Raw genomic sequence first — 27651 nt, forward strand, 5'->3', positions numbered from 1 at the left:
GCCCTAATGGCGAAAATAAGAACGAAATAGACTTTATAATGACTGCACACCCAGGAATCCTGAAGGATGTGGAAGTGGTTGGCAAGGTACGATGCAGTGACCATAGAATGGTACGGTCTCGAATTCGCCTAGACTTGAAGAAGGAACGACAGAAACTGATACGCAAGAAGCCAATCAATGAGCTAGCACTGAGAGGGAAAGTACAGGTATTCAGAGTGTCGCTGCAGAACAGGTACTCGGCTTTTAGTAAGGAAACCAACCTTAGCGTAGATACAATGAATAATAATCTGACGAGTATCATTACGGAGTGTGCAGTGGAAGTTGGAGGCAGGGTAGTTAAACAGGACACTGGCAAGCTTTCCCAGGAAACGAAGAACCTAATTAAGAAGCGTCAAACCATGAAAAAGTCAAGTACAACAGACGAAATAGAACTGGCAGAGATTTCGAAGTTGATTGATAGACGTAAAGTATGCGATGTGAGAAGGTATAACATGGAGAGAATTGAACACGCTCTGAAAAATGGAGGAAGCTTCAAAGCAATGAAGAGGAAACTTGGGATAGGCAAAAGTAGGATGTATGCACTAAGGGACAAAGAAGGCAAAATAACTACCAATATGGATAGGATAGTTAAAATAGCGGAGGAGTTCTACAGAGATCTGTACAGTAGCCGAGACAACCACGACCTTAATACTATAAGAACTAGCAGTAACCCAGACGACACCCCACCAGTAATGATAGAAGAAGTCAGAAAAGCTTTGGAGAGCATGCTAAGAGGCAAAGCTGCTGGTGAGGATCAGGTAACATCAGATCTGCTGAAAGATGGAGGACGAACTGTGTTAGAAAAACTAGCCACCCTGTTTACGAGGTGTCTTCTGACGGGAAGGGTACCAGAGTCTTGGAAGAACGCTAACATCATCTTAATACATAAGAAAGGAGATGACAAGGACTTGAAGAATTACAGGCTGATCAGCTTGCTCTCTGTAGTGTACAAGCTATTTACAAAGGTAATTGCTAACAGAGTAAAGAAAACATCAGAATTCAATCAACCAAAGGAACAAGCAGGATTTCGAACAGGCTACTCAACAATTGACCACATTCATACTATCAATCAGGTAATAGAGAAATGCTCAGAGTATAACCAACCACTATACTTAGCCTTCATAGATTACGAGAAGGCGTTTGATTCAGTAGAAATATCAGCCGTCATGCAGACACTGCGGAATCAGGGCATAGATGAAGTATATATAAACATTCTGGAAGAAATCTACAGAGGATCAACTGCTACCATAGTGCTTCATAAAGAAAGCAACAGAATACCAATCAAGAAGGGTGTAAGGCAGGGGGACACAATCTCCCCAATGCTATTTACCGCGTGCTTACAGGAGGTTTTCAGAAGCCTAGAATGGGAACAGTTAGGGATAAGAGTTAATGGAGAATACCTTAGTAACCTGCGCTTCGCCGATGACATTGTATTGCTGAGTAACTCAGGGGACGAATTGCAACTCATGATTACGGAGTTACACAGGGAGAGCAGAAAGGTGGGTCTTAAAATTATTCTGCAGAAAACAAAAGTAATGTACAACAACCTCGGAAAGGAACAGCACTTCGAGATAGGTAATAGTGCACTTGAAGTTGTAAAAGACTATGTCTACTTAGGGCAGGTAATAACCGCAGAGCCTAACCACGAGATTCAAGTAACTAGAAGAATAAGAATGGGGTGGAGCACATTCGGCAAGCACTCTCAAATTATGACATGTAGATTGCCATTATCCCTTAAGAGGAAGGTATATAACAGCTGTATCTTGCCGGTACTTAGCTACGGAGCAGAAACCTGGAGACTCACAAAGAGGGTTCAGCTTAAATTGAGGACGACGCAGCGAGCAATGGAAAGAAAAATGGTAGGTGTAACCTTAAGAGACAAGAAGAGAGCGGAGTGGATTAGGGGACAAACGGGGGTTAAGGATATCATAGTTGAAATAAAGAGGAGGAAATGGACATGGGCCGGGCATGTAGCACGTAGACAGGATAACCGCTGGTCATTAAGAGTAATTAACTGGATTCCCAGAGAAGGAAAGCGGGTTAAGGGGAGACAGAAGGTTAGGTGGACGGATGAAATTAAGAATTTGCGGGTATAAATTGGCAGCAGCAAGCACAGGACCAGGTTAACTGGCGGAACATGGGAGAGGCCTTTGTCCTGCAGTGGACGTAGCCAGGCTGATGATGATATATATATATATATATATATATATATATATATATATATATATATATATATATATAGATATATATGGGATATGGCACAACGGGAGCGTTGTCAACAAGGATAAATATATTTATTTCCCAACAGTTTCGGGAGGGGACCTCCCTTCATCAGGGGATGTATATATATATATATATATATATATATATCTTGTAGGCATGTATTATGCCCTTCACCCTCTTCTAGACATCAGTCAATCATCATCACCTGTCCTTGCTGATAGTCACATCGTCTTTGAACGTGCGCTTAATCTTCGCGTATATTGTGCTTCTTCGTCACAATATATATATATATATATATATATATATATATATATATATATATATATATATATATATATATATATATTGTCAACGTTTATCTGCCTTTGGTTCACGCTGTACCGTGACACTGGTGGAAGTGCTGGGACGCAACCCTACCTAATGCTCCATACTCCCACTGGGAGCCGTTCATCTAGCTCGGACGCATTGTCACCCATTGCAACTCCCGTGCACCGGTTCAGTCGGCGGCTGGTAGGCCTCGCTCCAGAGTTCACGCCTTCCACGGAACCTCGCAAGTGCCGATTACCTCTCCAAATGGCCAACACCAGTCCGCAACCGGCGCCCCAAGGCCCCCCGCCAACACAGCCTTCACAGGTAACCATCTTTCAACCGCTGGTTCCCTATCACTTTAGTGGCGGCGCACATGAAGACGTGAACGACTGGCTTGAGCACTATGAGCGTGTCGCCAAGATTAATCTGTGGCCTGAACAAGAAAAGCTCTCACGCGCCTTTTTCCACCTTGACGGCGGTGCGAAAATTTGGTATGAGAACAGAGAATCCAGTCTGTTAACTTGGGGCGACTTCCGACAACAGCTTGTCGATACGTTCACCAATGTCGATCGACGCGACCGTGCGCAGCAGCTGTTGGAGCTACGGGTTCAACAACCCAATGAAAGCGTTACTATGTTTGCTGAAGATATGACTCGTCTTTTTCGTCGAGCTGACCCGAACATGAGTGAAGATGGGAAGTTGACCTACCTCATGCGCGGCGTTAAGGAGCAACTTTTCGCCGGGCCACTGCGCCACCCTCCAAGTACCATAGTTGACTTCATCAAGGAGGCTACGGCTATCGAGCGGGCGCTCCATCAACGATGTCGGCAGTATCATCGAATGTCTAGCAGCACCCCAATCAATGCTGCCGCCATACCTGAGGATCAAAGCTCTCTGCGAGACCTCATTAGGGAGATAGTTCGCGAAGAACTGCAAAAGTTCCGAAATCCAGTTGCTCAAACCCCCGTTGCGTCCGTCGATGAACTGGTACGCGACGAAATCCGCCACGCATTTTCTACCACTGGTCCTGGTGACGAGCACCGTCCCATGAGCTATGCCGATGCTCTGCGACGTTCACCATCTGGTACATCGCCGCCATATCACCCAGTGCCGACGGCCCCTGCGTCACCACGGCAAGAGCAGACCCTGAGCCGACCGCCAAGCCAACCGACGTATCACCAGGCGTCCACAGCAGCACCATGGACATCGTCGCAAGAAGGGAGGTTCAGACGTCCACCCCTCCGAAGAACAGACGCATGGCACACAATCGATCGACGTCCACTATGCTTTAACTGCGGAGGTGCAGGTCATATTGCCCGTCATTGCTGGCACCGCAGTGATCCGTTCCGCCCTCTTAGAACATGGTCTGACGATCGATGTGGGAACGAAGAATACATACCACGCCGGGAGGACGCCTCTTTCCATGCAGCCCGTTCTCACTTTTACGAATACCGTAGTTCTGAAGAGGAGGCAATACCTACCCGCCAGCCAGGTTTGGGACGTCAATCCCGCTCTCCTTCTCCTGCTCATTCACCTTCGTCACACCGACGTACCTCCGCGGACCTTAACGCAAGAAGGTCACCCAGCCCGCGACGGGGAAACTGAGGGCGGCGACCTCCGGGGGTAAGGTTGCAGGCCATGAAGATGACGACGAAAAGCCCCCATTACACGACGCTGTAAATCCGACAAGACGTGAGAGCGACGACATTGTGACCGCTGACCTGAGTGTTTTTCTTGACGGCCAGAAATTAACAGCTTTAGTCGACACCGGTGCCGACTTTTCTATCATCAGTCAGGACCTCGCCATCCGCCTCAAGAAAGTGAAGACACCGTGGACAGGCCCTCAAATAAGGACGGCAGGTGGTCAGTTATTGATGCCCTCTGGAAGATGTACAGCGAGAAATGACATAGGAGGTTCTTCTTTCGTTGCGTCGTTCGTCATTCTCGCCGCATGCTGCAAGGATCTAATTATTGGTATGGACTTCTTACGAGAGTACGGCGCCGTCATCAATATCCCAGACAGTTTGATTACATTCCGCAACAGTTCGGGCGCACCTGATTGTACACAGGCGCGACCAAACCAATTGCATCTAACTGATGACGATGTGGTTCTCCCTCCCCGGTCATGCACGCTTGTTTCTGTGGCAGCCGCTGTCCAGTTTGACGGCGAAGGAGTAGCAGATCGAATAATCTCGCTCCTTTTCACACATGGCATTTCCGTCGCAAGAGGTATCGTCAGTGTCGCCGCTGGACGCACGGACTTGCTTCTGACAAATTTTAGTGATGAGCGCCGGCACTTTCCAAAAGGCATGGCCGTCGCTTACTTCGACGATATCACAGACGCAGAAGGCTGCTTGGCAGTAGTCGACGAGGCGCCAAAACTTGATTCGACACCAGTCCTTGACGTTAGCACTGCTTCGCCTAAGAACGAGCGAAAGAGGCTTCTTGAGCTACTGGCCGAATTCAAAGACTGCTTTTCGACAACATCAAGAGTTGGCCGCACGCCTCTCACCAAGCATCTAATCATTACCGAGGACATGGGGAGACCAATTCACCAAAACCCCTATCGCGTGGCTGCAAAGGAACGCGAAGTGATACAAGAGCAAGTCGACAAAATGCTAGAAGATGACGTCATTCAGCCCTCAAAAAGCCCCTGGGCGTCACCTGTAGTCCTCGTTAGAAAAAAAGATGGCAGCCTGCGCTTCTGTGTAGATTACCGAAACCTTAATCAGGTGACAAAGAGAGATGTGTATCCACTTTCTCGTATAGATGACTCTCTCGACAGACTTCGACATGCTCGTTACTTTTCATCGATGGACTTAAGGAGTGGGTATTGGCAAATCGAGGTAGACGCCAGAGACCGCGAGAAGACTGCTTTTGTGACACCAGATGGCTTATATGAATTTAGTCTTGCCCTTTGGTTTATGTTCAGCGCCTGCTACCTTTCAAAGACTTATGGATACCGTACTTTCTGGGTTGAAGTGGAAAACCTGCTTGGTCTACCTTGATGATGTCGTAGTTTTCGCCGCAACGTTTGACCAGCACCTTAAAAGACTTGAGGCAGTTTTACAAGCCATACGGTCTGCGGGCTTGACGTTGAAGCCTGAAAAGTGCCAATTTTGCTATGAAGACCTGCAATTTCTTGGCCACGTTGTCAGTCACGCAGGCGTTCGTCCTGATCCTGAAAAGATCGCAGCTGTTGCACAGTTCCCGGTGCCGACTGATAAGAAGGCTGTCAGACAATTCCTCGGACTATGTGCGTATTATAGGCGATTCATCGCAGACTTCGCACGCATCGCATCACCGTTGACCCGCCTCACGAGAGAAGACGTTGCTTTCCAATGGAGCAACGAAGAGGAAGCTGCTTTTAAGAACCTCCGCCAGTGACTACAGACGCCTCCAGTGCTTGCCCACTTTGATGAGAAAGCGCCAACGATGCTACACACTGATGCCAGCAATATTTGTTTGGGAGCTGTGCTTGTGCAGCTGCAAGAGGGCACAGAAAGAGTAATCGCCTATGCAAGCCGAACACTAACACGCGCCGAGACCAATTACTCCACGACTGAGAAAGAATGCCTCGCCGTGGTATGGGTGGTCACAAAATTTCGTCCGTATTTATACGGCCGCCCTTTCAAAGTCATCAGCGACCACCACTCACTGTGTTGGTTGACAAATCTTAAAGATCCTACCGGGAGATTAGCGCGTTGGAGTCTCAGGCTGCAGGAGTACGACATGACTGTCGTATACAAGTCAGGAAAGTGCCACATGGACGCCGACTGTCAATCCCGCTCACCCATTGAATCGGCAACTCTATCTGATGAGGAGGAAACAGCATTTTTTCGGCGTGCTTGACTCAACCGCTATTGCACAGCAACAACGTGGCGACCCTGAGTTACATGCCCTAATTAATTACCTGGAGGGAAGATCTCAGAAGGCACAACTGTTTTCGTAAGAGCGCTGTCATCATTTTGCTTACGGAGCGGAGTACTATACAAAAGAAACTTCTCTTCGACAGGATCTGCGTATTTGCTCGTCATCCCAGCAGCCCTTCGCTCCGAAGTACTCGAAGCATGCCACAACGAGGTGACTTCAGGCCACTTAGGTTACACAAGAACGTTGGCCAGAGTACGGCAGCGCTACTTCTGGCCAAGACTGACCATAGCCGTAAAACACCATGTTCGTACTTGCCTCGACTGCCAGCGACGGAAGTCACCGCCGACTAAACCAGCTGGCCTCCTGCAGCCTGTGCAGGTCCCAAGAACACCATTCGACCAGATTGGCATGGATATTTTGGGCCCACTTCCTACTTCTACTGCTGGGAACCGCTGGGTTATTGTCGCGACTGATTACCTTACCCGTTATGCTGAAACAAAGGCTATCCAGAGAGGTACAGCAGCGGAGGTGGCACAAATTTTCATCGAGAACGTTGTCCTGCGGCATGGTGCACCAAGCGTCGTAATCACAGACAGAGGAACCGCATTTACGGCAGCTCTTTTGGAACAAGTCCTCATGCTGAGTGGAACAACCCATCGTAAGACCACCGCCTACCACCCGCAAACGAACGGGCTTACAGAGCGTCTGAACAAAACAATTGAAGACATGCTTTCTATGTACGTAGACGTCGAGCACAAAAATTGGGACGAAATCTTGCCATATATCACGTTTGCTTACAACACTGCCAAGCAAGAAACAAACCAGATGACCCCGTTCAGCCTAATTTACGGAAGAGAAGTACGAACCATGTTAGATGCGATGCTAGCGCACGAATGCGACGACATCGAACCGGACGCCAAGATGTTTACAGAACGAGCGGAAGAAGCAAGACAACTAGCACGCCTGCGAATCCAGCAACAACAAGAGTACGACGCGAGCCGCTACAATTCTTGCCGCAGAACAGTCGTTTACCAGACCGGCGACAGAGTATGGGTTTGGACGCCCATACGGAAACGAGGACTCTCTGAAAAGCTCCTAAGGAGATACTTTGGGCGATATCTAGTACTGCGACGACTGAGTGATGTTACCTACGAGGTCGTCCCCGACAGTTCACATAGTACGAGGCTTCGCCAGCACCGTTCAGAAGTAGTTCACGTTGTGCGCATGAAGCCCTATGAAAGGTAGTGACTGCGCAAGAAACTTCTTAAAGAACAGAAAAAAAACTGCACTACTGGTTTAGCATCGGGGCGATGCTCATTAAGAGGGGGGGGGGCAAATGACGCGTGTGTACTGGTGGACCAAAACGACGATAAGAGGATTTGGCGGACACCAGGTAGTGGACCTCTGGCTGATTGAAGATAAAGAAGGCGATCCTGCTGTTTGGCTGCTGAGAGTCCCTGTGTCAACGTTTATCTGCCTTTGGTTCACGCTGTACCGTGACAATATATATATATATATATATATATATATATATATATATATATATTTATATATTTATATATATATTGATTCGCTTTGCCTGTTGTCCCATTACATTGATATGACTAGAATGGTACACCCATCAAATTCTGCAAATCGTGCACAACAAGAAATGCCCAGAAGAATGAAGAAATATGGGTGAACATCTTATCTTGTAAATTAAAAACAGTATACATAGCGAAATTTTCGCAAGAAATAAAATAAATTTTGCGAAAGGAACGTTTCATGCAGCAAATAGACACATGACATACCGGAATAATGTTGATTATCTTTTTCAATTGACACGATGATTGACACGTGTATAGAGCAGCGGTCTCGTGGTAGTCACACTCGTTGTGGCTGCCTAAAGGGACGGTCTACTGCTCGGAAATTTTGTTCTGATTGTGGCACCAATGAAAATCAACTTGATGTTTAAAGTAGATAAAAATTGATTACTAGCGTCACCCAACAGCAAGTGTGATCAATCTTGAGAATGTATTGGTAGGACGAGAAATAGTCGCAGGCAGAATTATTTTCCTTAAAAAACACGTTCAGTTTGAATTTGTATTTTATGCACTTGAGGCCGCTTTTTATTGCGCCAGAGACTAATTTTTTTGTCACATGTTCAAATAGGCGCCCGATGGCGCGGCCGGCGGTGTATTCGTTTGCCTGCATGCCTGCCTGCAAACGGCTGAGAAACGCAACCACGACGTTGGCCGCCGCTCATGAGAGGAACAAGAAATGCGTGTGCCTAAAATGACCACCGAGGTAATTGTATTATCAATAACCAAACTTGATGAAACCTGCAAAAACCGCATGCGGTTTCAGTTTTTGGTTTTCACCGGCGCCCACCAGTGTTGTTCAGCATTCATCCCACCGATGGAAGGAGACATAACGAAGACAGGAATACTCTGTTAAAAAAAAATCTACGCACTTTCCAAGAAAACCGCTGCAAAGTTAGACACTTCATATGATACGCTTTTTATTGCAATACAAAACAGGAGAGCAATGAAGGATGGTAGACAGTCCGTTTAAGTTTTCGAGCGCGTTCTTCAAACGTGTGAACGGAAACAGGACCAAGGTACCAAAAACTTGGTGGGTCCCCTAGCCTGAACTTTCTTTTCCAAAAAGCGCACATGTCTTGCAGATAGCTCCCTTCTGATATTAGGGACACACCACACAGGCAAATATTTCTAGCCAGAGAGGTTGGAACTTCACTTAGCATTAATCAACTGAGGAGAATGTGTGGTTAGCGCCAAGTTTCTATTGCGTCATTCAGAAACGTTGTCTAGTCTCGTCGTCGTGAATCTTCTGACGTATTGGCTAGTTTAACATGTGAAGACCAATGTCGTCAGGAGTCTCAGTTTCCGTTCATGCATCGTGCTCCGAGGGGTTTCACTAGTCATATTCAGGCAATGCAGAACTACAGCTGCGAATCGTTTCTTCGGCTGCTCTATCCTTTTCGCCAGTTGTCGGGTTTGCACTGAAACAAGATTCACCCTTCAAAAATAATCATCAAGTGTTATCTTACGGCGTTTCGGCGTGGCCACCAAGTCTCATAGAAGGGCGCTAATTGACACAGAACATAAACTACCCACTAATGAGTGTAGGCAGCGTATTTCAAGGGGGTGACTTCGCATTCCTAGAAAGCAACGCGCTCAGCAAAGTTTGGGTGGTGACACTCAGTGCGAGACGCCAAATGCGAGAATGCGAGAACACTAAATCACGCTGAATGCCAGAATCACCAGCTGACATGAGTACATGTCGGCCGGTAATGTTCCGCCTTAAGCACTACCGCTCGTTTGCTCCTGGCGGAAAGATCAAATCAAGTCGAATTTACTCATCTTTCGCAAAAAGGAAAGATAGGAGCTGACACAAAAAGCTACTACAGTGAGTAGCTTGACGAGGCGACAGCTCCTCTGGGGTAAAACAGCAGCAAAAGGACAAATATTAACATTGAGCAGATTGCAAGGTACACAAATACTTTTGACACATATTAGCGGAAACTGCAGAAAATTGGCATAACAATAAAAGAGAAAACCCAAGCATGAAATAGTTTTGGCTAGGTGGGAAAAAATAATTATAAACAACAAAATAGAGTAACCTATCTCGAACCTTGACAAAGGGTTCTTATAAAATGAACAAAATTTTTTAAATTTACATCCAGATATCACGGAGCTCTCTTATTGATAACTTCTCAATATCGACACCATTAGTACTCTGCTACTGGTTTAGCAGCGATGGTAGCTGGTAACGGACCGTTTGCTTCCCTTAGTTTGTGCGACATCGTGCCACTTGCCACACATCGGGATTTCGGGTGTTGTATGCTCCTATATTCTTTCTGGTTGGCTAAGTTTCGTAAGGCACTGTCTTGGTCTTTTGTGCATTGTTTATAATACTAATATATCCTGCATTCATATAGTGACTATACTCGTACAATACGCAATTTGGCAAACAATTCAGCTGTATGTGACAAATTGGGCACCATGACAATTATTCTGATGATTCGTTTTATAGTAAAAATAATTTCATGATATTTGCATTTGTGGTTGTGCGCCACACAAAAGGTATACATTTACTGCGCTTCCATTCAGGGTCCAGTAAGGTCGCGCTTGCCCAGTATCTTACACTGTGGCGAAATGTCTCGCGTTTGTGATTGCGCTGCGGGAGAAGGTTGGTAGATTTTGTTGCGTTGTGACGTCATACCACTAACGTGGATGACCGCAAAGGTGTTGATGCCAGCAGTGAATTTCCAGTGACTCGCATGAGAATGCCCGAAAAAGACAACCGACAGGCACGGATGATGTACAGTACAGCGTAAGTAAACTCGAGTTGCATGCACTGACAGTTCTCACCGGAGTTCACGCGTTCTGAGAAATTGATTATGATGCACTATGCTCTGAAAAAGACTGAAGTTTATTCCTTCATCACTCACTAGAGATTTTGTGTGGTACAAGGCTGCTCCTGTTCGTGCCGGCGTAAGTGCTGGAAACATGAATGCACGTACTAGTTAGAGCAGTGGCGTATCTGCTGCACGGTGAAATATTCTATACAGTTGTGAATCTGTTGACGTAAAGGGAAATGATGGCTGCACGATTGCAAACAACGAAAGACGTTTTGCCGCAACGCTGTTGTTTCAGGGGGCATAGGGACCAAAGCTACAATAAAAAAATAAGTAAAACATGAACATTGCGTGTTTTTGCGTGCATTTAGGATTTCTAGCGCCTATACTCAGCGAACAAGACATTTCCGTGTGTGTAGATATAAAGTATCATGATTCATACCAGGTGCATTTTCGTTTGAGACCAACTGAACATTTCTCAACAATGATTACTTTGCCCTTGCAGATTGCATGATAAAACATCTACGATTGGAAGCCTTCACTGCTATCAAAAGCCACAGTGCAACTGTAATGTTAACCAAGGTTGCAAGAAATTCTGCCCAAAAATAATGCGTGTGAAATCATGTTACAGACGAGCAGTATAACTTACAAAAAATTACTTTTTGCGTATTGCAAGCATGCTTACGCGTACAGTCAAGTATAAAAAAATATTGACTGATACATATCACTGTGCCAGGGCAGCTTGACATTAGAACTTAACATAAAAATCAATCCCATAGACATCTCACAAACATCGACATTAAATTTATTCGCTCAGCAAAGTAAGCAAAAACAAAATGTAATTATGAATGTAAAAAAACATGCTGCATATACCTGTCGTTCTTTGTTGTAAGCGGAGCCGTCCTTGACTTGTGAAACGCACTTCGCCAGGACAAGGACTATGCCATTTACGCTTAACAAAGATTAACGATAAACGATGTCTTCTCTGATCAGGCGGGTTATCGCAATGATCCGTTTTTGAAGACTAGTCCATTCAATGGCACGACGAGAGGCGGTTTCTCCAAACGGTCACTCTACCTGTCGTTTACACCCGACGCTGTGGTCTAGTGGCTAAGGTACTCGGCTGCTAACCTGCAGGTCACGGGATTGGATCCCGGCTCCTGCAGCTGCATTTTCGTTGGAGGCGAAAATGCTGTATACCCATGTGCTCAGATTTGCGTGCACGTTGAAAACCCCAGGTGGCCAAAATTTTTGGAGCCCTCCACTACAGCGTCTTCTTATCATATAGTGTTTTGGGGCGTTAAACCCAACATATCAATCAATCAATTACTTGTCATTCACTGTATTTTACTGTGATAAGTTAGAATTTAGTTACTCTCTTCACAAGTATACGCATGGGTAGAAGGGGGTAGTCTCACGACTTTGATATACATGTACACAATCTCCTCAAAATACCACCAATTTCACGTCACCCTTCCCGAAAAAAATTTCTGGCTACGCTCCTAAGAGCAAGTATCTGTTCGACTGTATACTCGTGGCACGGTTGGCCACGAGACATTGACAAGGCCGTCGCTCCCAAGTTGAAACGTACCAACTGCATAAAAGCGCGATGCGATGAGCAGCTGCATGAGACGAGGCACAACGAATCTACGACCGTAGATATCTTTCCGCAGAAAGAGCACGGTAAGCAGTTTCTTCACGGCACTTTTTCTGCACAGGGGGGCACACAAATTCCTGATTGTAGTAGGTCTCAACAAGGTTCCATCTATTGTTAAGGACTTGCCGTGGCGTTGACGTGCATGTGCACAATGTGCCGTTCAATATTTCTTCTTTGCGGTCCACATATTGAACGAAATACGCAGAGTTGTTGTCCCCGCCATGTTGTTTATGGAAACCTTAACGTAAGTCATATGCTTCTTTAACCGAGCCTTACTTAAGTACGAGGAAAGTTCCGCAATATTTACAAGGCAGGTTCTTGAAAGTCGTTAAGGGCGGACTTACGGATATGGTTGAATTGAGCCATAAGGATAAAGTTAAGTAAGGTTTGTAAATACGGGGGTCAAGTCATAAGAATGAGTGCGATTTAGGTTTGTGAATCTAAGTCTACGATGCCAAACTTGACCAATTTGATGCGGTGGTCCGGCTGCAATTCAATTCCATGAAAAGCATGTTCCTACAGTTTGTCATAGCAGACACAACCGCTTTCTTGAACCTTTGCGTGGCGATGGCCCAAAACTTCCTAGATGGGTACATGAAGTTGGGTTGTTTTTCAGGAATACTATATATCCGTTATTTCTACGCACAAAAAAGCGGTTCTATCATCGCTTTTTTTGTCAAGACCTGCAGGCAGACAGCTCTCTGATGCTGCGTCTAAAGAATTCATCGGGGTGAGCTCTGGAAAGATGGCACCTACAAGATCAAAAAGTAAGGAGTAAAGTGACACCGCACATTAACGAAAAGTTGTAACATAAGCTGGCACTCGTTACAGCTCTGTAATTGTAACTAGTACGTTACCAAGTTACCAAAAAAAAAAGAAATGCGTCACTGGTAACGACGTTACTAGTAACACGTTGCCGCCAACAATGGTTCTAGATGTGCTGCTATAGAGACAACCAATTCCGAAAAGTGGTTTTATCAGTGAGTTCTTGAGTTTTCAGAGCCAGGGATGCAGGCCAGCATGCGTCTATCACCTCCAATGTTTCTTGTTTCTGTGATAAAGCTCGGCATGAAAACTGAGAAGCTTGAATTTACTGCTCCCATTGTCTACGACGTCGAAGACAAAAGCGTTCGGCATAGATATGATAAAGAAATGAGGTCATCTACAAGATTTATGATATTGCATGCTAATTGGTACCATAGTAGTTGATGTACTGCACGCAGAGGCAAAAGCAAAAAAAAAGGATGAACTCGTTCAAGGATGGAAGTCCCACGTTGCTAACTGTTCGTAACAAAAACCACGGATGCACGATGCATACGTCGCGTCTGAAGAGATTGCGATTATTTTCTAACAGAGTGCTGTATTTGATTTTGTTGTTAATACTCACGGGGGATGTTGAACAGACCCAGGTCCTGCTAAGACACCGGAGATAGAAGTGCTGAAATGTTTGCAGAGTGGGCAGGAAACTTTAATTTCAAAATTAAACGGCATTAAATTCAGGTTCGAAAAAAAATGAGAACGTACTGATGCAAGTAAAAGATATTCTTAGCCAAACTCAGAACCAGATAAGGGACATCAGCAAGATTGTAACGGAGCAGGCAGCTATAATACGGCAACTCATGCAACAGGTGAAAGATCTGCGAAAGAAAACAAATGACCTCGAAAACAGAAGTCGCCGAAAAATCTTGTTTTCTATGGCGTTGATGATAAAACCTCAGAATCGTGGGATGAATCCGAAGCTATAATAAAGAATATTTGCAAAACGAGCCTTGGAATGGAACTCGAATCTGTGGAAAGGGCCCATCGCTTAGGACGCTATAATGAAAATAAGAAGAGGCCAATTATTGTTAAATTCTCATTGTACAAAGAGCGTCAGGCAGTGCTTCTCAATGCCAAAAGATTCAAGAATTCCCAGTACAGCGTTAGCAAAGATTACTCACATGAGACAAGAAGTATCAGGAATAAGCTGTGGGAATATGCTAAGACAAAAAGAGAGGATAAGAACAATAAAGTGAAGCTGAATTTTGACAAACTGATTATTAACGGCAGGGCTTTCAGGTGGGATGACGAAAAAGAAGAGGTCGTCCCAGTATGCAGGCGATGACAAACTAGAAAAAAGGAGAAATACCGATGTCAAGAACTTGTTGCCGTCATCGTGAACTGCCGCAGCGTAGTTAATAAAGTTGCTGAGCTCTTGGGCTTAATTGAGAGTGTTAACGCAGATATAGTCCTTGGTACAGAATCTTGGCTAAAGCCCTCGATTGCTGATAGTGAGGTGTTTCCGCAAAATTACGTCGTCTATCGCAAATATAGGCTCACAGCAGGTGGTGGCGTTTTTTTACTTGTTCGTTCTCGCTTACAGTCATTTGAAGTTAATTATAAGTGCGACGCACTGGAGTCTGTATGGTGCAAGATAACACTGCCTGATAACTTCGCGTTCTTGGTCGGAGTAGTTTATCGCTCGCCGAGCTCAGATAGTAGCATAATGCAAACATTAGATGAAATTCCTTCTAAAGCATCAGCCCAGACAATACTCCTAGGGGGGGGGGGGGGGGGGATTTTAATCTGCCTGGTTTATCCTGGGGTAATGGTTCCTGTATAAGTTTAAGTGGGCGCATGAACCTTGCGATGAAAAATATCGTCGACAGGTTTGGTTTGATGCAGTACGTTACCACCCCTACTCGCAATGACGCTGTGTTAGACTTGTTGTTTTGTAACTCGCCAAATTTCGTAAATGACGTGACTGTGATTCCAGGAATTAGTGATCATCTTGCTGTTGTTGCTTGTATCCAAAAGAAAAAAGTGTGTGCGAAGTTACCTACGAGTAGAAGGATCTACTTTTATGACAAGGGTGACTACGACGCAATTTCTAAAAAACTTCGTAATTCGTTCCCTGTTTTCGAATGTATTTTTGAGGAGGGCAATGTGCATGATATGTGGGACAAATTTAAGAATATACTTTCCGAGTTAACAAATAGACATATCCCTAGTGTTCATTCATCGCGGCTAAAAAAGTACAAACAACCATGGGTAACAGCACATATATTAAAACTTATCAACAAAAGGAAGAGGGCATTAGGCGCATTCAAGAAAAGCAAATCAGTTGCTCACTTTGAAAAACTGAAGTCAATTACCCATGAATATAAGCTAAAGATAGAAAAAGCTAAAGATGATTACTTCACTGAGCTGAGCAACAAAATGAAATCAAATCCTAAAATGTTTTGGAAGTACCTAAAACAGTGTGGCTCAGATTCCTTTGGAATACAGGAGTCAAATTATAACGGCACGGTAATTACGAATGACGAGGATAAGGCTGCATGCCTAAACAACTTTTTCCACTCGATAGTCTTACTTAAACACCGCTGTAATTATCATCAAACTATTATGAGCATTCCGCCTATGCTTCCTGTCGAGCTTAGTGTTAATGGAATTGAAAAACTATAGAGGGACGTTGATGAGAGTAAATCTAGTAGTCCAGATGAAATTTCTCCGCGTGTACTCAAGCGTTGTGCGGGGCCCATTTCTATGTATCTTTATGCAATTTTTGAAAGATCTTTAGTGACAGGTACCTTACCACATGACTGGAAAATTGCGCACGTGGTACCGATACATAAAGGTGGGTCCAAAAAAGACGTTGGTAATTATAGACCAATATCGCTTACGTCTATCCCGTGTAAAATCCTCGAACATATTTTATACAAAGAAATAATAACTCATTTAAACAAGCATAAGGTACTAATCAACAAGCAGCATGGATTTTGCAGAGGGCTGTCTTGCACAACACAATTAGTCGAATTTTATCATGATGTAATATCGGGCGTAGATACTGTAGGACAAGTTGATGGTGTGTTCTAGGATTTTCGGAAAGCGTTTGACACGGTGTCACATTCACTCTTACTGTTTAAGGTTACCACCCTGAACATTGATTAGACTGTTTTTAAATGGATCGAATGTTACCTTTCCCAAAGAACACAAACCGTAGTACTGAATGGAAAATGCTGCGAATACACCGATGTTACCTCAGGGGTCCCACAAGGCTCCGTCCTGGGTCCGCTATAGTTTTTAATTTATGTTAATGATATCTCTGCAGGAATTTCATCTTCTATACGGTTGTTTGCGGATGATTGTGTTGTGTACAGAAAAATGTTTGATCACAATTTTATTTCAAATACCCTCAGGGTACAAACGTACATTGAAGAGGGGAGGGGCAAAGAAGAAAGTTAACACGTAATAATAACTTAAATAAAAACTTGGTTATAGTTTTAAAAATACAGAAATGAATTATCACGATGACGCTTTAAACAAATATCAGTTACAAGAACAAAGGCCAATGAACCAAAATGAATAACACAGCAATCAAAACACTGGACTGTCCTGGAAGAATTACAAGATTTTATCATTGGATGCACTGCCAAAAGAGATATAATGAAAAAAAAAAAAAAATAATAATAATGTACAAAAAGTAGCCACTCGCAAAACTAGAATACGAGAAGCATAAAAAAAAAAAAAAAAAAAAATAAAGGTATGAAAACAAACACTGAACGATGTTAACTCGAAATGAAACTTCGAAGTGCGATTTTGAAATTATTGGTGTTAGTTATGCTTGTGAGTGATGCAGGCAGATTGTTCCAGTCTCTGGTCGTTGTGGGGAGAAATGAGTGTGAAAAGCCGACGGTGTTGCTGTGTGGAATGTTTACCTTTTGGCGATGGTCGATGCGGGATGAAATGTACGGCGGTGGCTGAAGAAGCATAGAATGTAAATATGAATTGTGGTAGTAGATTTTATGGAAAAGATAGAGTCGAGATAGTTTTCGGCGATGTGATAGCAATGGAAGGTGTAGAATGTCTTTCATGTTAGTAACACTCGCAGTTCTTTGGTAATTGTTTAAAATGAAGCGGACTGAGCGATTTTGTATTTTTTCTAGTAATTTTATGTGGTTCTGATATCCGGTGTCCCATACTGACGATGCATACTCAAGCTTCGGACGAATGAAAGTTGTGTACAGTAGTAGTTTTAATGAAGATGGCGCTTGAGGAAACTTCCGGCGAAAATATCCTAATGTGCTAGTGGCCTTGGTGGCTATGTAATCAATATGAGTTTTCCATGAAAGGTTATTGGTAATATGGACACCCAAGTATTTGTACGATGTTACGCATTCTAGTGGGATGTTATTAAGTGTGTAAGTAGGGGAAGTCACTTCAGCACTGGAAATCCTCATACTTTTGCATTTTCTAACGTTTAATTCCATACGCCATAATTGACACCATTTAGTTATGTTATTAAGATCTTCCTGAATTAGTGAAATGTCTGCGGCATCCGTCACCTTTCTATACAAGACGCAGTCATCTGCAAACAGGCATATTTTCGAAGAGACATTAGTAGGCAAATCATTAATATAGATTAGGAATAGTAAGGGACCAAGCACAGACCCTTGCGGGACACCAGAATCAACAGGAATCAATGAGGAGTTAACGTCGTTAGCGGCTACAAACTGAACACGTGATGTTAGAAAGGCGCGAATCCAATTAATTACAGCTGTGTCGATGTTTAGAACGCTTAGTTTATGAAGTAGCAGTGCATGGTTCACTTTGTCGAATGCTTTAGAGAAGTCGAGAAATATACAATCTGTTAAAAAACCGCCATCTAGATTAGAGTGGAGAAAATGAGTGAAGGCTATGAGCTGAGTGTCACAGGAAAAGTTTTTGCGAAATCCATGCTGCGAAGCTGTGAAGAAGTTGTTATGTTCGAGAAAATTAACCAGATGTGTGTAAATTATATGCTCCATAATTTTGCAAGGCACTGATGTAAGAGAAATCGGTCTATAATTTTGTGGGTCATGGGATGGTCCTGATTTGTAAATAGGGATGACTCTGCCAGTTTTCCAGTCAAACGGTAAGGTACCCGAGTTGTAAGATTGCGAGTAAATATGTTCTAGTATGATTGAGCAATATTCAGCAGTGTTTTTTAAAAAGATTGCATTGATTTCGTCTACCCCGCATGATGCTTTAGATTTTAGTTTCTGAATGATGCTTTTGATACCAGTGGAGTTGAAGATTATGGGATGCATTGAGTGGTATTGAGTAGGATGGATCTCAGGCATCGGACCGGGAAGGTTAGGTGATGAGAATGACGAAGCGAAAGTTTCATTGAGCAGAGTAGAACACATATGCTCCGGTACAGGGCCCCCAGAACTTGTCAGCAGTGATATACCATTTTTATGAGCATTTCCCCGGATAATCTCCCAAAAGCGTTTTGGGTTAGCCTGTATTAAGTTTGGAAGCGTGGATTTAAGGAAGGAGACTTTGGCTGATTTTAGTGCTATGAGATATGAGCTTGCAGCGTTTTTGTATGTTAGCCAATGAGACGGTGTTGAGTGAAGTTTAGCTGTGCGGAATAAACGTTTTTTCTTATTGGATAATCGATTCAAATATGTACTATACCATGGTGATTTATTGTTAGCGTAAACAGTCCGAAGGGGGACATGTTTGGTTATTAGCTCACCGATTTTATTTTTTAAAATGAACCAGTTAGTTTCGACGGAGCGTTCTAGATAACTAGGTAAAAAAGTGGCCAGAAACAGGCACAGTTCATTGTTGATGGCCTCATAATTAGCTTTTTTATAATTTCGAATCTTTTTCCGCTGTCGCTTTATCTTTTGATGAGGTGTTGTAATCGTGAAGAGCAGGATGTCGTGATCGCTCAGCCCTGGCATGTGTGTTACTGTAGAAACTTTATCAGTTGATGTCGTTAGAATCAGATCAAGGAGTGATGATTTGTTTTTTGTTACACGTGTTGGAAGTTTGACTATCTGGGATAAGCCGAAGTCAGAGCAAACTGAAACGAACCGATTGGCTTCAGCCGTTGAGGGGTTAGAAAAAGGGATCGAATGAGACCAGATGATGTCAGGAAAATTAAAATCACCCAAGAGTATAATTTGAACTCCCGGGAAACGCATGGTAACCGCATTTAAACTGTCGTGAATGTCATCACAAAAGGATGAGTCACTTGATGGGGATCTGTAGCAGACACCTAATAATATTTTCTTAAAACTAATTGTTAGGCAACACCAAATAAGCTCTAAATTCGAGTTGATTGGCACAAGAGAACAATTTATGGATTCTTTAACAGCGAGCAAGACGCCACCACCAATCCTACCAGTTCTGTCACTTCGGTAAACAGTATAACGGTTTGCACACTCAAAGAGTTCGGGGTTTGTTATTTTGCTACTTAGCCAGGTTTCTGTCAGTGCAATAATGTCGGCGTTACAGTCATCAATAATACCACAGAATTCATCTTTCTTGGGAAAATAACTACGAATGTTGGTAAAAAGGACTGAACACTTGCACTCGTTTATGGTTCCTCCCCTCAGATGTCCCTAACTCGGCGGTAACCTACGACCTGAGCGAAGAGTTCTGCTACGTTCATGCTCGTGTGTGGGTTTTTTTCTGTGTATTTCGAAAATACAGTTCTTCGCTTCGTCGTATCCGTAAGATTTGCCATCGAATGTCAGCGTTTTATACCGAAGTTTGAAGGACGTGGTCTTTGATTTACCGTATTCTATTAGTTTTTTCCTTATGTTGCGCGTTGTTTGACAAAAATCTTCGCTCATTGCTATGTCAGTGCTCTTTAGCAAACCTCGTTTTGAAAAAACCAGCTCTCTCTTTTTAAATGTTTCAAATTTCGTTATAAGTGGTCGAGCTTTCGCTGAATCATAGCGTCCTATTCTGTGAGCGCGGCATATATCAGAACTTGTGACATCAATTTGGATAGTATTAGTCAGGAGGTTGATGATCTTTTTTTCCGATTCCGAAGAAGTTTCATCTGCGGCATCTGGAATTCCATAAAAGACAAGATTGTTTCTCCGCGATCGATCCTCTGCGTCATCAAGACGCGAATGCATATTACTAGTGTCTTTTTCAAGGCGCTCAACAGTGGTGCGTAGTTCTTTCATTTCATGCTGCCAGTGCTCGAAAACGGAGGTTTGGTTTTCAACTTTCGCCAGTCTGTCCTTTATTTCGTTTATTGATTCTGAAACTGACTGTTGTTGTTCTTTTAACACAGATACGGTGTCCAATATTGTTGTTTGCGCTGATTCCATTCTTTTTGTACGTTCGTTCAAATCCTTCATCGTTTTCACTAGTTCTGCTAAGTTGTCAGGACCTGGGTTGCTTTCTACATCCCCACAAAGAAGTAGTAGCAAAGAACAAAAAGGCAAGAGAACGGCTTGTGGGCACGGAAGCACAACAATAAAGGGTTCATCAGATCGGAAGCTACGACAAGGCAGTTTAGAAAGGTAACTAACCTGCAAGACGAAAAGACAGGTGCGTAAGCCTTTGGCTGTTCTTTCCATCGCGCTTCCGTGCCCACTGCAGTGATAGTGCTCGATGCTGGGTCTTATCCTATCCGGACGAGATGACGTTGATGTCGCAGCTGCGCACTGGTGGTGCTGCAGGTGGCGCTCGACGATGTTGGTCAGGTCCCAGCAAGCTGTTTCTGGCAGGTCTGGTGAAGGGGCAACAGCACAGATTCCGTCCGATAATGGAAGATCCGGGGAAGGGGCGGCTTCACGAATTCCGTCCGAGAGCGCGAAGCTTTCCCGTAGACCAGCCACTGGTACGCCGGCCGCGAAAACAGCGACGTACTGCAAGACGAAAAGACAGGTGCGTAAGCCTTTGGCTGTTCTTTCCATCGCGCTTCCGTGCCCACTGCAGTGATAGTGCTCGATGCTGGGTCTTATCCTATCCGGACGAGATGACGTTGATGTCGCAGCTGCGCACTGGTGGTGCTGCAGGTGGCGCTCGACGATGTTGGTCAGGTCCCAGCAAGCTGTTTCTGGCAGGTCTGGTGAAGGGGCAACAGCACAGATTCCGTCCGATAATGGAAGATCCGGGGAAGGGGCGGCTTCACGAATTCCGTCCGAGAGCGCGAAGCTTTCCCGTAGACCAGCCACTGGTACGCCGGCCGCGAAAACAGCGACGTACTGCAAGACGAAAAGACAGGTGCGTAAGCCTTTGGCTGTTCTTTCCATCGCGCTTCCGTGCCCACAATGATGTATTAGCACTTCAGAAAGACTTATCGCTCATTTATAGCTGGTGTACCAAATAGAAAATGAATTTGAATATAACAAAGTGTGTACATATTTCATTTACCAAAAAGATGAAACCATTTCAGTCACAGTACCATCTGAACAATGTACAGTTGAAGCAAGAGAGTACATATAAGTACCTACGTTTAATACTATCATGTGAATGTTCATGGAGGCCTCAGGTTGACACTCTCATAGCCAAAGCTGGTAAGGCTTTAAATTTCATTCAAAGAAACCTGCGATGTTCGCATGTGAATTTAAAACGTATGGCATACACTACTTGTATCAGACCTATCTTAAAATACAGTTGTGTCGAGTGGGACCCCGCCGAGGTAACCTTCATTGCTGCTCTGGAACAATTACAAAATCGTGCTGCCAGGTTCGTCTTGGGACGGTACGGAAGGGGGGAGAACTGCACTGCAATGAAGGCTGAGCTAGGATGGGAGTGTCTTTCTGACCGCCACCAGAAGCAGAGATTAAAATTTCTTTACTGCATTTACTACAATAAAACTGGAATTAATAGAGAAATATACCTACACAACCCTCATTGCACTTCAAAACGTTTTGATCATAGTTGCGAAATTCGGGAATACCCAGCTAAAACGAACATGTATGCCAATTCATTTTTTTCCTAGAACAATTAAACAGTGGAACAGGATAACTGAAATGCAAGTACATAGTGGAAACGAAGGTATATTTTATTCACTGCTGTAAACCCGTGTTGTAACCTGAACGAAGATGTATTATGTGTGAACAAAATTCTACTATGTGTGTGAACGAAAATGTATTTCAGTTATTTATGTGTGAACAAAGTTGTATTGTGTCGGTGAACGGAGATGTACGTCATTTATTGATGTAACCCTCCTGCTATAACGCCTTCGGGTGCTGCGGGGTATCTGATGAATAAAGAATAAAGAATAAAGAACTGAGTCTCCATGTAACGCCAGAAAGTGCAACAAAAGATCAGTGATGACATCCTAATGACTTTATGAACAAAGTGTCTACGAGGTTATTGTCATCCGTTAACTATCTTAATCATTACTCAAACTGAAGCAAAGGGTGGGGCATAGCTAGTCGCCCTTTAACAATGAAGGTGGTGCACCGATTCTTTTTTGCCTTTCTAACACTCTTATCTTTCAGTCATTTTTGTCCTTAGTCGCATTGTGACCATTATCACCGATCATCAGCTTTAAAAAGCAAACAGGAAAATTATAGTTACGGAGTTTGGAATTATTATTAATGTCCAACCAGTATTCAGAGAAAAGGTGCGGTTAGCTTGTTCATATCAGATTCTTATTCTGCGTCTCTCATAATCATACAGTCATTTTGAAACATTAAAACCCGCAAATCAATGAATTATTCAGATTATGGATCTTCGAGCACCTCTTTTGTGGAGTTGGCCGTCCAATGTTTCATTTTTTTTTACATATATCTTACACGTTAGCTGCAACCTTTTCTCTCTACGAGAAAAATATTACTACTTTACCCGCTGATATAAATCTGTCACACTGCTTCCAGATAAACCGTTACCATGGCGACTATGCTAGCCAATATGCTCAAGTTCGCCCTTGTGACAGCCATTTTTATTGTTGGATTGAGGTCGGGTAAGTGCTCTCCATGTTCAATTTCCGCTGCTGTAATCTTAATTCTTCGTCTTGATCCTTCGCTCGTCTGCAGAAGACTCCCAGGCGGAGGACGCAAGTTCCCACAGGTACAACATTCGCCTGGACAATAGAACGAGCTTCGAAATTACCACGCATGGCTTTCAAGAATTTTCGAAGGTACCGAAACTGCACTCGAAGCTTGGTGGTATATGCACTATTGGTGCCGTCAGTCAAACGTGTTTCGAAGATTAACTAAAGCCAAATTTCTTTATATTCTCTTATGGCCCTAAAACATCACCGTCACGCCATGGGACAGTTTCATGTGCTGCCCTAAGCTACCGCAATGGGCCGCTACTGAGCCAAAGGGGGCTGTGTTCGGTAACGAAGCCCTCGTGTGGTGCAACATGAGCTAATGTGGTTGTGGTTCTTTCTGTGCATCTGCTGCCTTATTTCTTAGAACACAGGAGTGTCGGTGGGGGATGATCATTCCGGACATGTTTTGAGTGCCAGCGGGTGGTTTTGTTTACAAGAAAAAAAAGAACCAAAAAGCGCGTTTGGTTAACTGAGTAACAAGAAGCAGAGCATAATATGAAAGTGGGCCTTGTCGCTGCTATACTCGGCGACAACTTTTCTTGGCATTGGAGCGAAGGTATACAGAGCCTAATCACGGGCATCCTACCACCAGTTAATGTAGTTGCAGAAAAGCGCCCGTATTTTCACTAAGAAATATAGAAGTTCCCTCTTTATTCTGTACGTGAAGCTATTTGAGACAGGGTGCAGCTCCCACCATTAGGATAGTCTTACTTGCTTTAATTTATTCATTGTGACAGCACATTTTTGAACGCGCGAGAAAGTCCCACCTTTTTACGTGCACCTCAAACGCTTAGCGGCGCCTGCGTCTACATGAAACGCTGATCGTGCGCTGCTGTCACTTTCCATTGCGTTACGAGACGTGGGCCCAAACGAACCACTTCGCGAAGTGCTACATGTGCAGAAGCTCCGTCTTCGTAGCTTCCCCTTCAGTGCCGAGAAACGTTGTCGCCGAGTGTACACAGTGGTTATTGCAATTTTGAATCGATATGCACGCGTATGTGCACGAAAGACATCGGCGCCTCGGCTTTATCGCTACGTGCGATTTAAATTTCACCGAAACAAGTTCTAACTCGGCCAGCGCCACATTTTCTACGTCAGACGTACAGCACCGTATAGGCTCTCTTCGCTGACTCACTCCTTTTTAACATAATTACCGAAAGGCAAAGTATTTTTGACTATGCATGTTTTGCTGTAGTCGCTCAGAACATGTCATAGAATGTTTTGAGCGAATATATTATTTAAACCTGGGTACCCGATTCAAGATGTGTGAGTACTCGGTACTCATTTACGCAAAATTGTGTGTTAAAACCAGCTATATAAAAGTAAATCGACCTTCGCGAACATTGAAAGGCTAAATACCAAGGGTGTCCCGCACACCACCACCGCAATACCAAGATTCTCGTGCCCTCGCATGCACAGCTGCGCCTCTAGCGGCACCTGTTGGCTTTATACTAAATTGGGGCGGCAGATTTGTGGCCATAAAAAAAAGGAAAGACTCTGCAGTACCTCAGAAAACGAGACATTCAAGAGTAATTTAATCCGCCTCCAATATAGCACTCCAAAAATGAAAAAAAAGCTATTTTATGTATATTAAGGCTCGTATTCACCTCGTTTTTCTGGTGTGATAACAATTTCGCGTTCTTTGTATAGTTATTTTGTCTCAATCAAATAACCCGTAACCTGGTGTCATGATTTTTCATTACTTGCAGGCGCATTCATACTTGAAGTGTGTATTGAGCCATTTAGGCAGTAAATTTTCAAATTCACAGTAGCACTTGTCATGTTTGCACATTTTTGTTTCGTGTTCCTGTTTAGTGCGCAGCTGTTATTGCCCCTCAAACCAAGTGCGATGCACATCTCGTGCATGGTTCGTAAGAACTAGGCTTATTGAATGATAACAAAATCATTTTTGAGTAGGGTGACAGCTTTTTAAAGACACTATTTCACTTTATAATGCCTCTTAAGCGAAGTGATCATGCCAGAACAAGCTTGCCAAATTTGGAGTGTCTTTCATAGGGTCTTAATAGACGTGTCACTTAAATTATTTATTTATTTATTTATTTATTTATATATTTATTTATTTTTACATACTGCAACCCGTAAGGGCTATGGCAGGACTGGGTAACAGGCCGGTACAAAACATGGTGTAATACTATGCGAAGGAAAGCAAAATACAAAGTGGCAATACATGGCATCACATGGTGGCACAATGAAGACATGGTGGCAAGGAAGAGAACACAGTAAACACAGTAAACAGTGAAACGGAAAAAACAAACTGTCAAAGTGTATTTACGGATAACAAGAATTCATTTAAGGGCAAAGAACGTATGTCACCGGATAAGTTATTCCAAAGTTCAACAGTTCGTGGAAAGAAGCTAAATTTAAACGTGTTAGTACGGGCGTAGAATGGTGTCATATTCAAAGGATGGTATTGGCGTGTTGAAGAAGGTCTGGAACATTTCAAGTAGAGATCTTTTGAAAGTTTGCACGTCGAATAAATTATAGAATGTAATAACTTGAGAGACTCAATGTTCCTTCGCGATGAAAGTAGAGCTAGGTTCAAAGATGGTAATGGTGACGTAGGTGAAAAAGCAGAGTCATAACGCCTGAAGATGAATCTAATGGCCTTTTTCTGTACCGATTTTATTTGTTTTATTTCGCACTGGTTGTAGGGGTTCCATACAGGTGACGCGTATTCGAGCACGGGGCGGATAAGGGTCTTGTACACAGTTAGTTTTGTATCGCTAGGGGCCGCAGATAGAGTACGCCAGAGGTAACAAAGTTTTTTTAGCGCTTTAGGAGTAATGTAATCAATATGGTGAGACCAGGACAGGTTAGGAGTGAAAAGCACGCCAAGGTATTTATATTGGTAAACTCTCAGCAAAGAGAGTCCATTAAATGAGTAGTTGAAATCTGAAAGAACTAATTTATTAGTAAAGGACATGAACACAGTTTTTTTGTAGGTAATGTTCATTTGCCAGGAACGGCACCAGTTACAGAAAGATTCAAATGAATCGTTGAGAAGGATGTGATCACTGGGCGAGTGGATTACATGATATAAAACACAATAATCAGCGTACAAACGAATCTTACAATGAACAATATCAGGCAAGTCATTAACATAAAGCGAAAATAACAAAGGCCCGAGGATTGAGCCCTGCGGAAGACCCGAAGTGATTTTGGCCAGGAAAAAAGCAACGGAATCAAAGCACACAAATTGAGAACGGTTCGAAAGAAAGCAAGAAATCCGGTGAACTAATTGTGGGTTATTAAGGATCTTATTTAATTTGTGCAAGAGTTTTGAATGAATAACAGTGTCAAAGGCTCTAGAAAAATCAATAATTATGACATCAATCAGATATCCTGCGTCAAGGTTCATGGAAATGTCATGTGAAAAGGCAGTAAATTGCGTCAACGTGCTGAACCCGCGTCAAAACCCATGTTGAAAATTGGACAGAAGGTTATTAGACTAGAGGAAGTTCATGATGTGTTTAAAGATTACGTGTTCAAGAACTTTACAAGAGTATGAGGTTAATGAAATTGGTCTATAATTGGAAAAGGAGTGCTTATCGCCGGATTTGAAAAGAGGAAGGACATTACCTATTTTCCAGGACGAGGGAACATTACCGGTGTGGATCGATGTGTTAAAAATAATTTCAAGGTACCGAGCACACAATTGGGAATACCGGAGTAGAAATACATTGGGAATGCAATGAGGACCATTGCATTTTTTACGTCCAGATTCAATATAAAGTTCAGAATGCCCTCAGCGGTAATTGTGATATTCCCAATGGAGATATTAGAGAGACGATTTCGGAAGGGAGGAACAGTGTTATTGTCAACAGAAGAATTGGAACTAAAATAGTCCTTGAAGGCATTTGATATATCAGCTGCGTCACATAATGTTTCGCCATCAGAGGTGAATGAAGACGGTAAAGTTGATTTAGGAAGGATAGAACGCCAAAACTTTTTGGGATCACTTTTAAGCAGAGTTTGAAGCTGCACCCGATAATAAAAATCCCTAGCCGAGTTTGTCATCTGTCGAAGCTCTTTCGCGAGATTGAACTTGGTGATAGTGTCAGGGTTATTGTTACGTTTAGATCGCCTGAGGCGATTCACACGGCTTGATAAGTGGAGAATGTCGCGATTCATCCATAGAACACTGGGATTAGTCTTTTTCGTTTTTAGTGGAATAAACTGCCGTATACAGGAGTTAAAACAAGCCACTCGAATTACTGGAAGGGGGACTTCATAAGTAGAAAGTAATGTCAAGTGAAGGGATTAGTTACTACTATACGTGAGCTATCAAGTTTCGAAAGAGACTGCACTTTACTTGCCTTTCATTCTTCATCTAATTCACAATTTTTCGATTGTGACCAAGTACGGCCATTTTCTTGCAGTAAACCG

The 27651-nt window shown here is 43.4% G+C and overlaps 1 protein-coding gene across 1 annotated transcript in view; it reads left to right on the forward strand.

Annotated features, from left to right (window-relative positions):
- The window catches only part of LOC119160989 (uncharacterized), a 73160-nt gene that overhangs the window by 10953 nt on the left and 34556 nt on the right, over window positions 1-27651 (forward strand). Inside the window, exons 3-4 of the mRNA XM_075880313.1 lie at window positions 23066-23151; window positions 23225-23328. Of these exons, the coding sequence (XP_075736428.1) occupies window positions 23079-23151; window positions 23225-23328 (177 nt within the window). The 5' untranslated portion in view covers window positions 23066-23078. The remainder of the gene's footprint in view (window positions 1-23065; window positions 23152-23224; window positions 23329-27651) is intronic.

Source organism: Rhipicephalus microplus, chromosome X (genome assembly GCF_043290135.1).
Source record: "Rhipicephalus microplus isolate Deutch F79 chromosome X, USDA_Rmic, whole genome shotgun sequence".
NCBI lineage: Eukaryota > Metazoa > Arthropoda > Arachnida > Ixodida > Ixodidae > Rhipicephalus > Rhipicephalus microplus.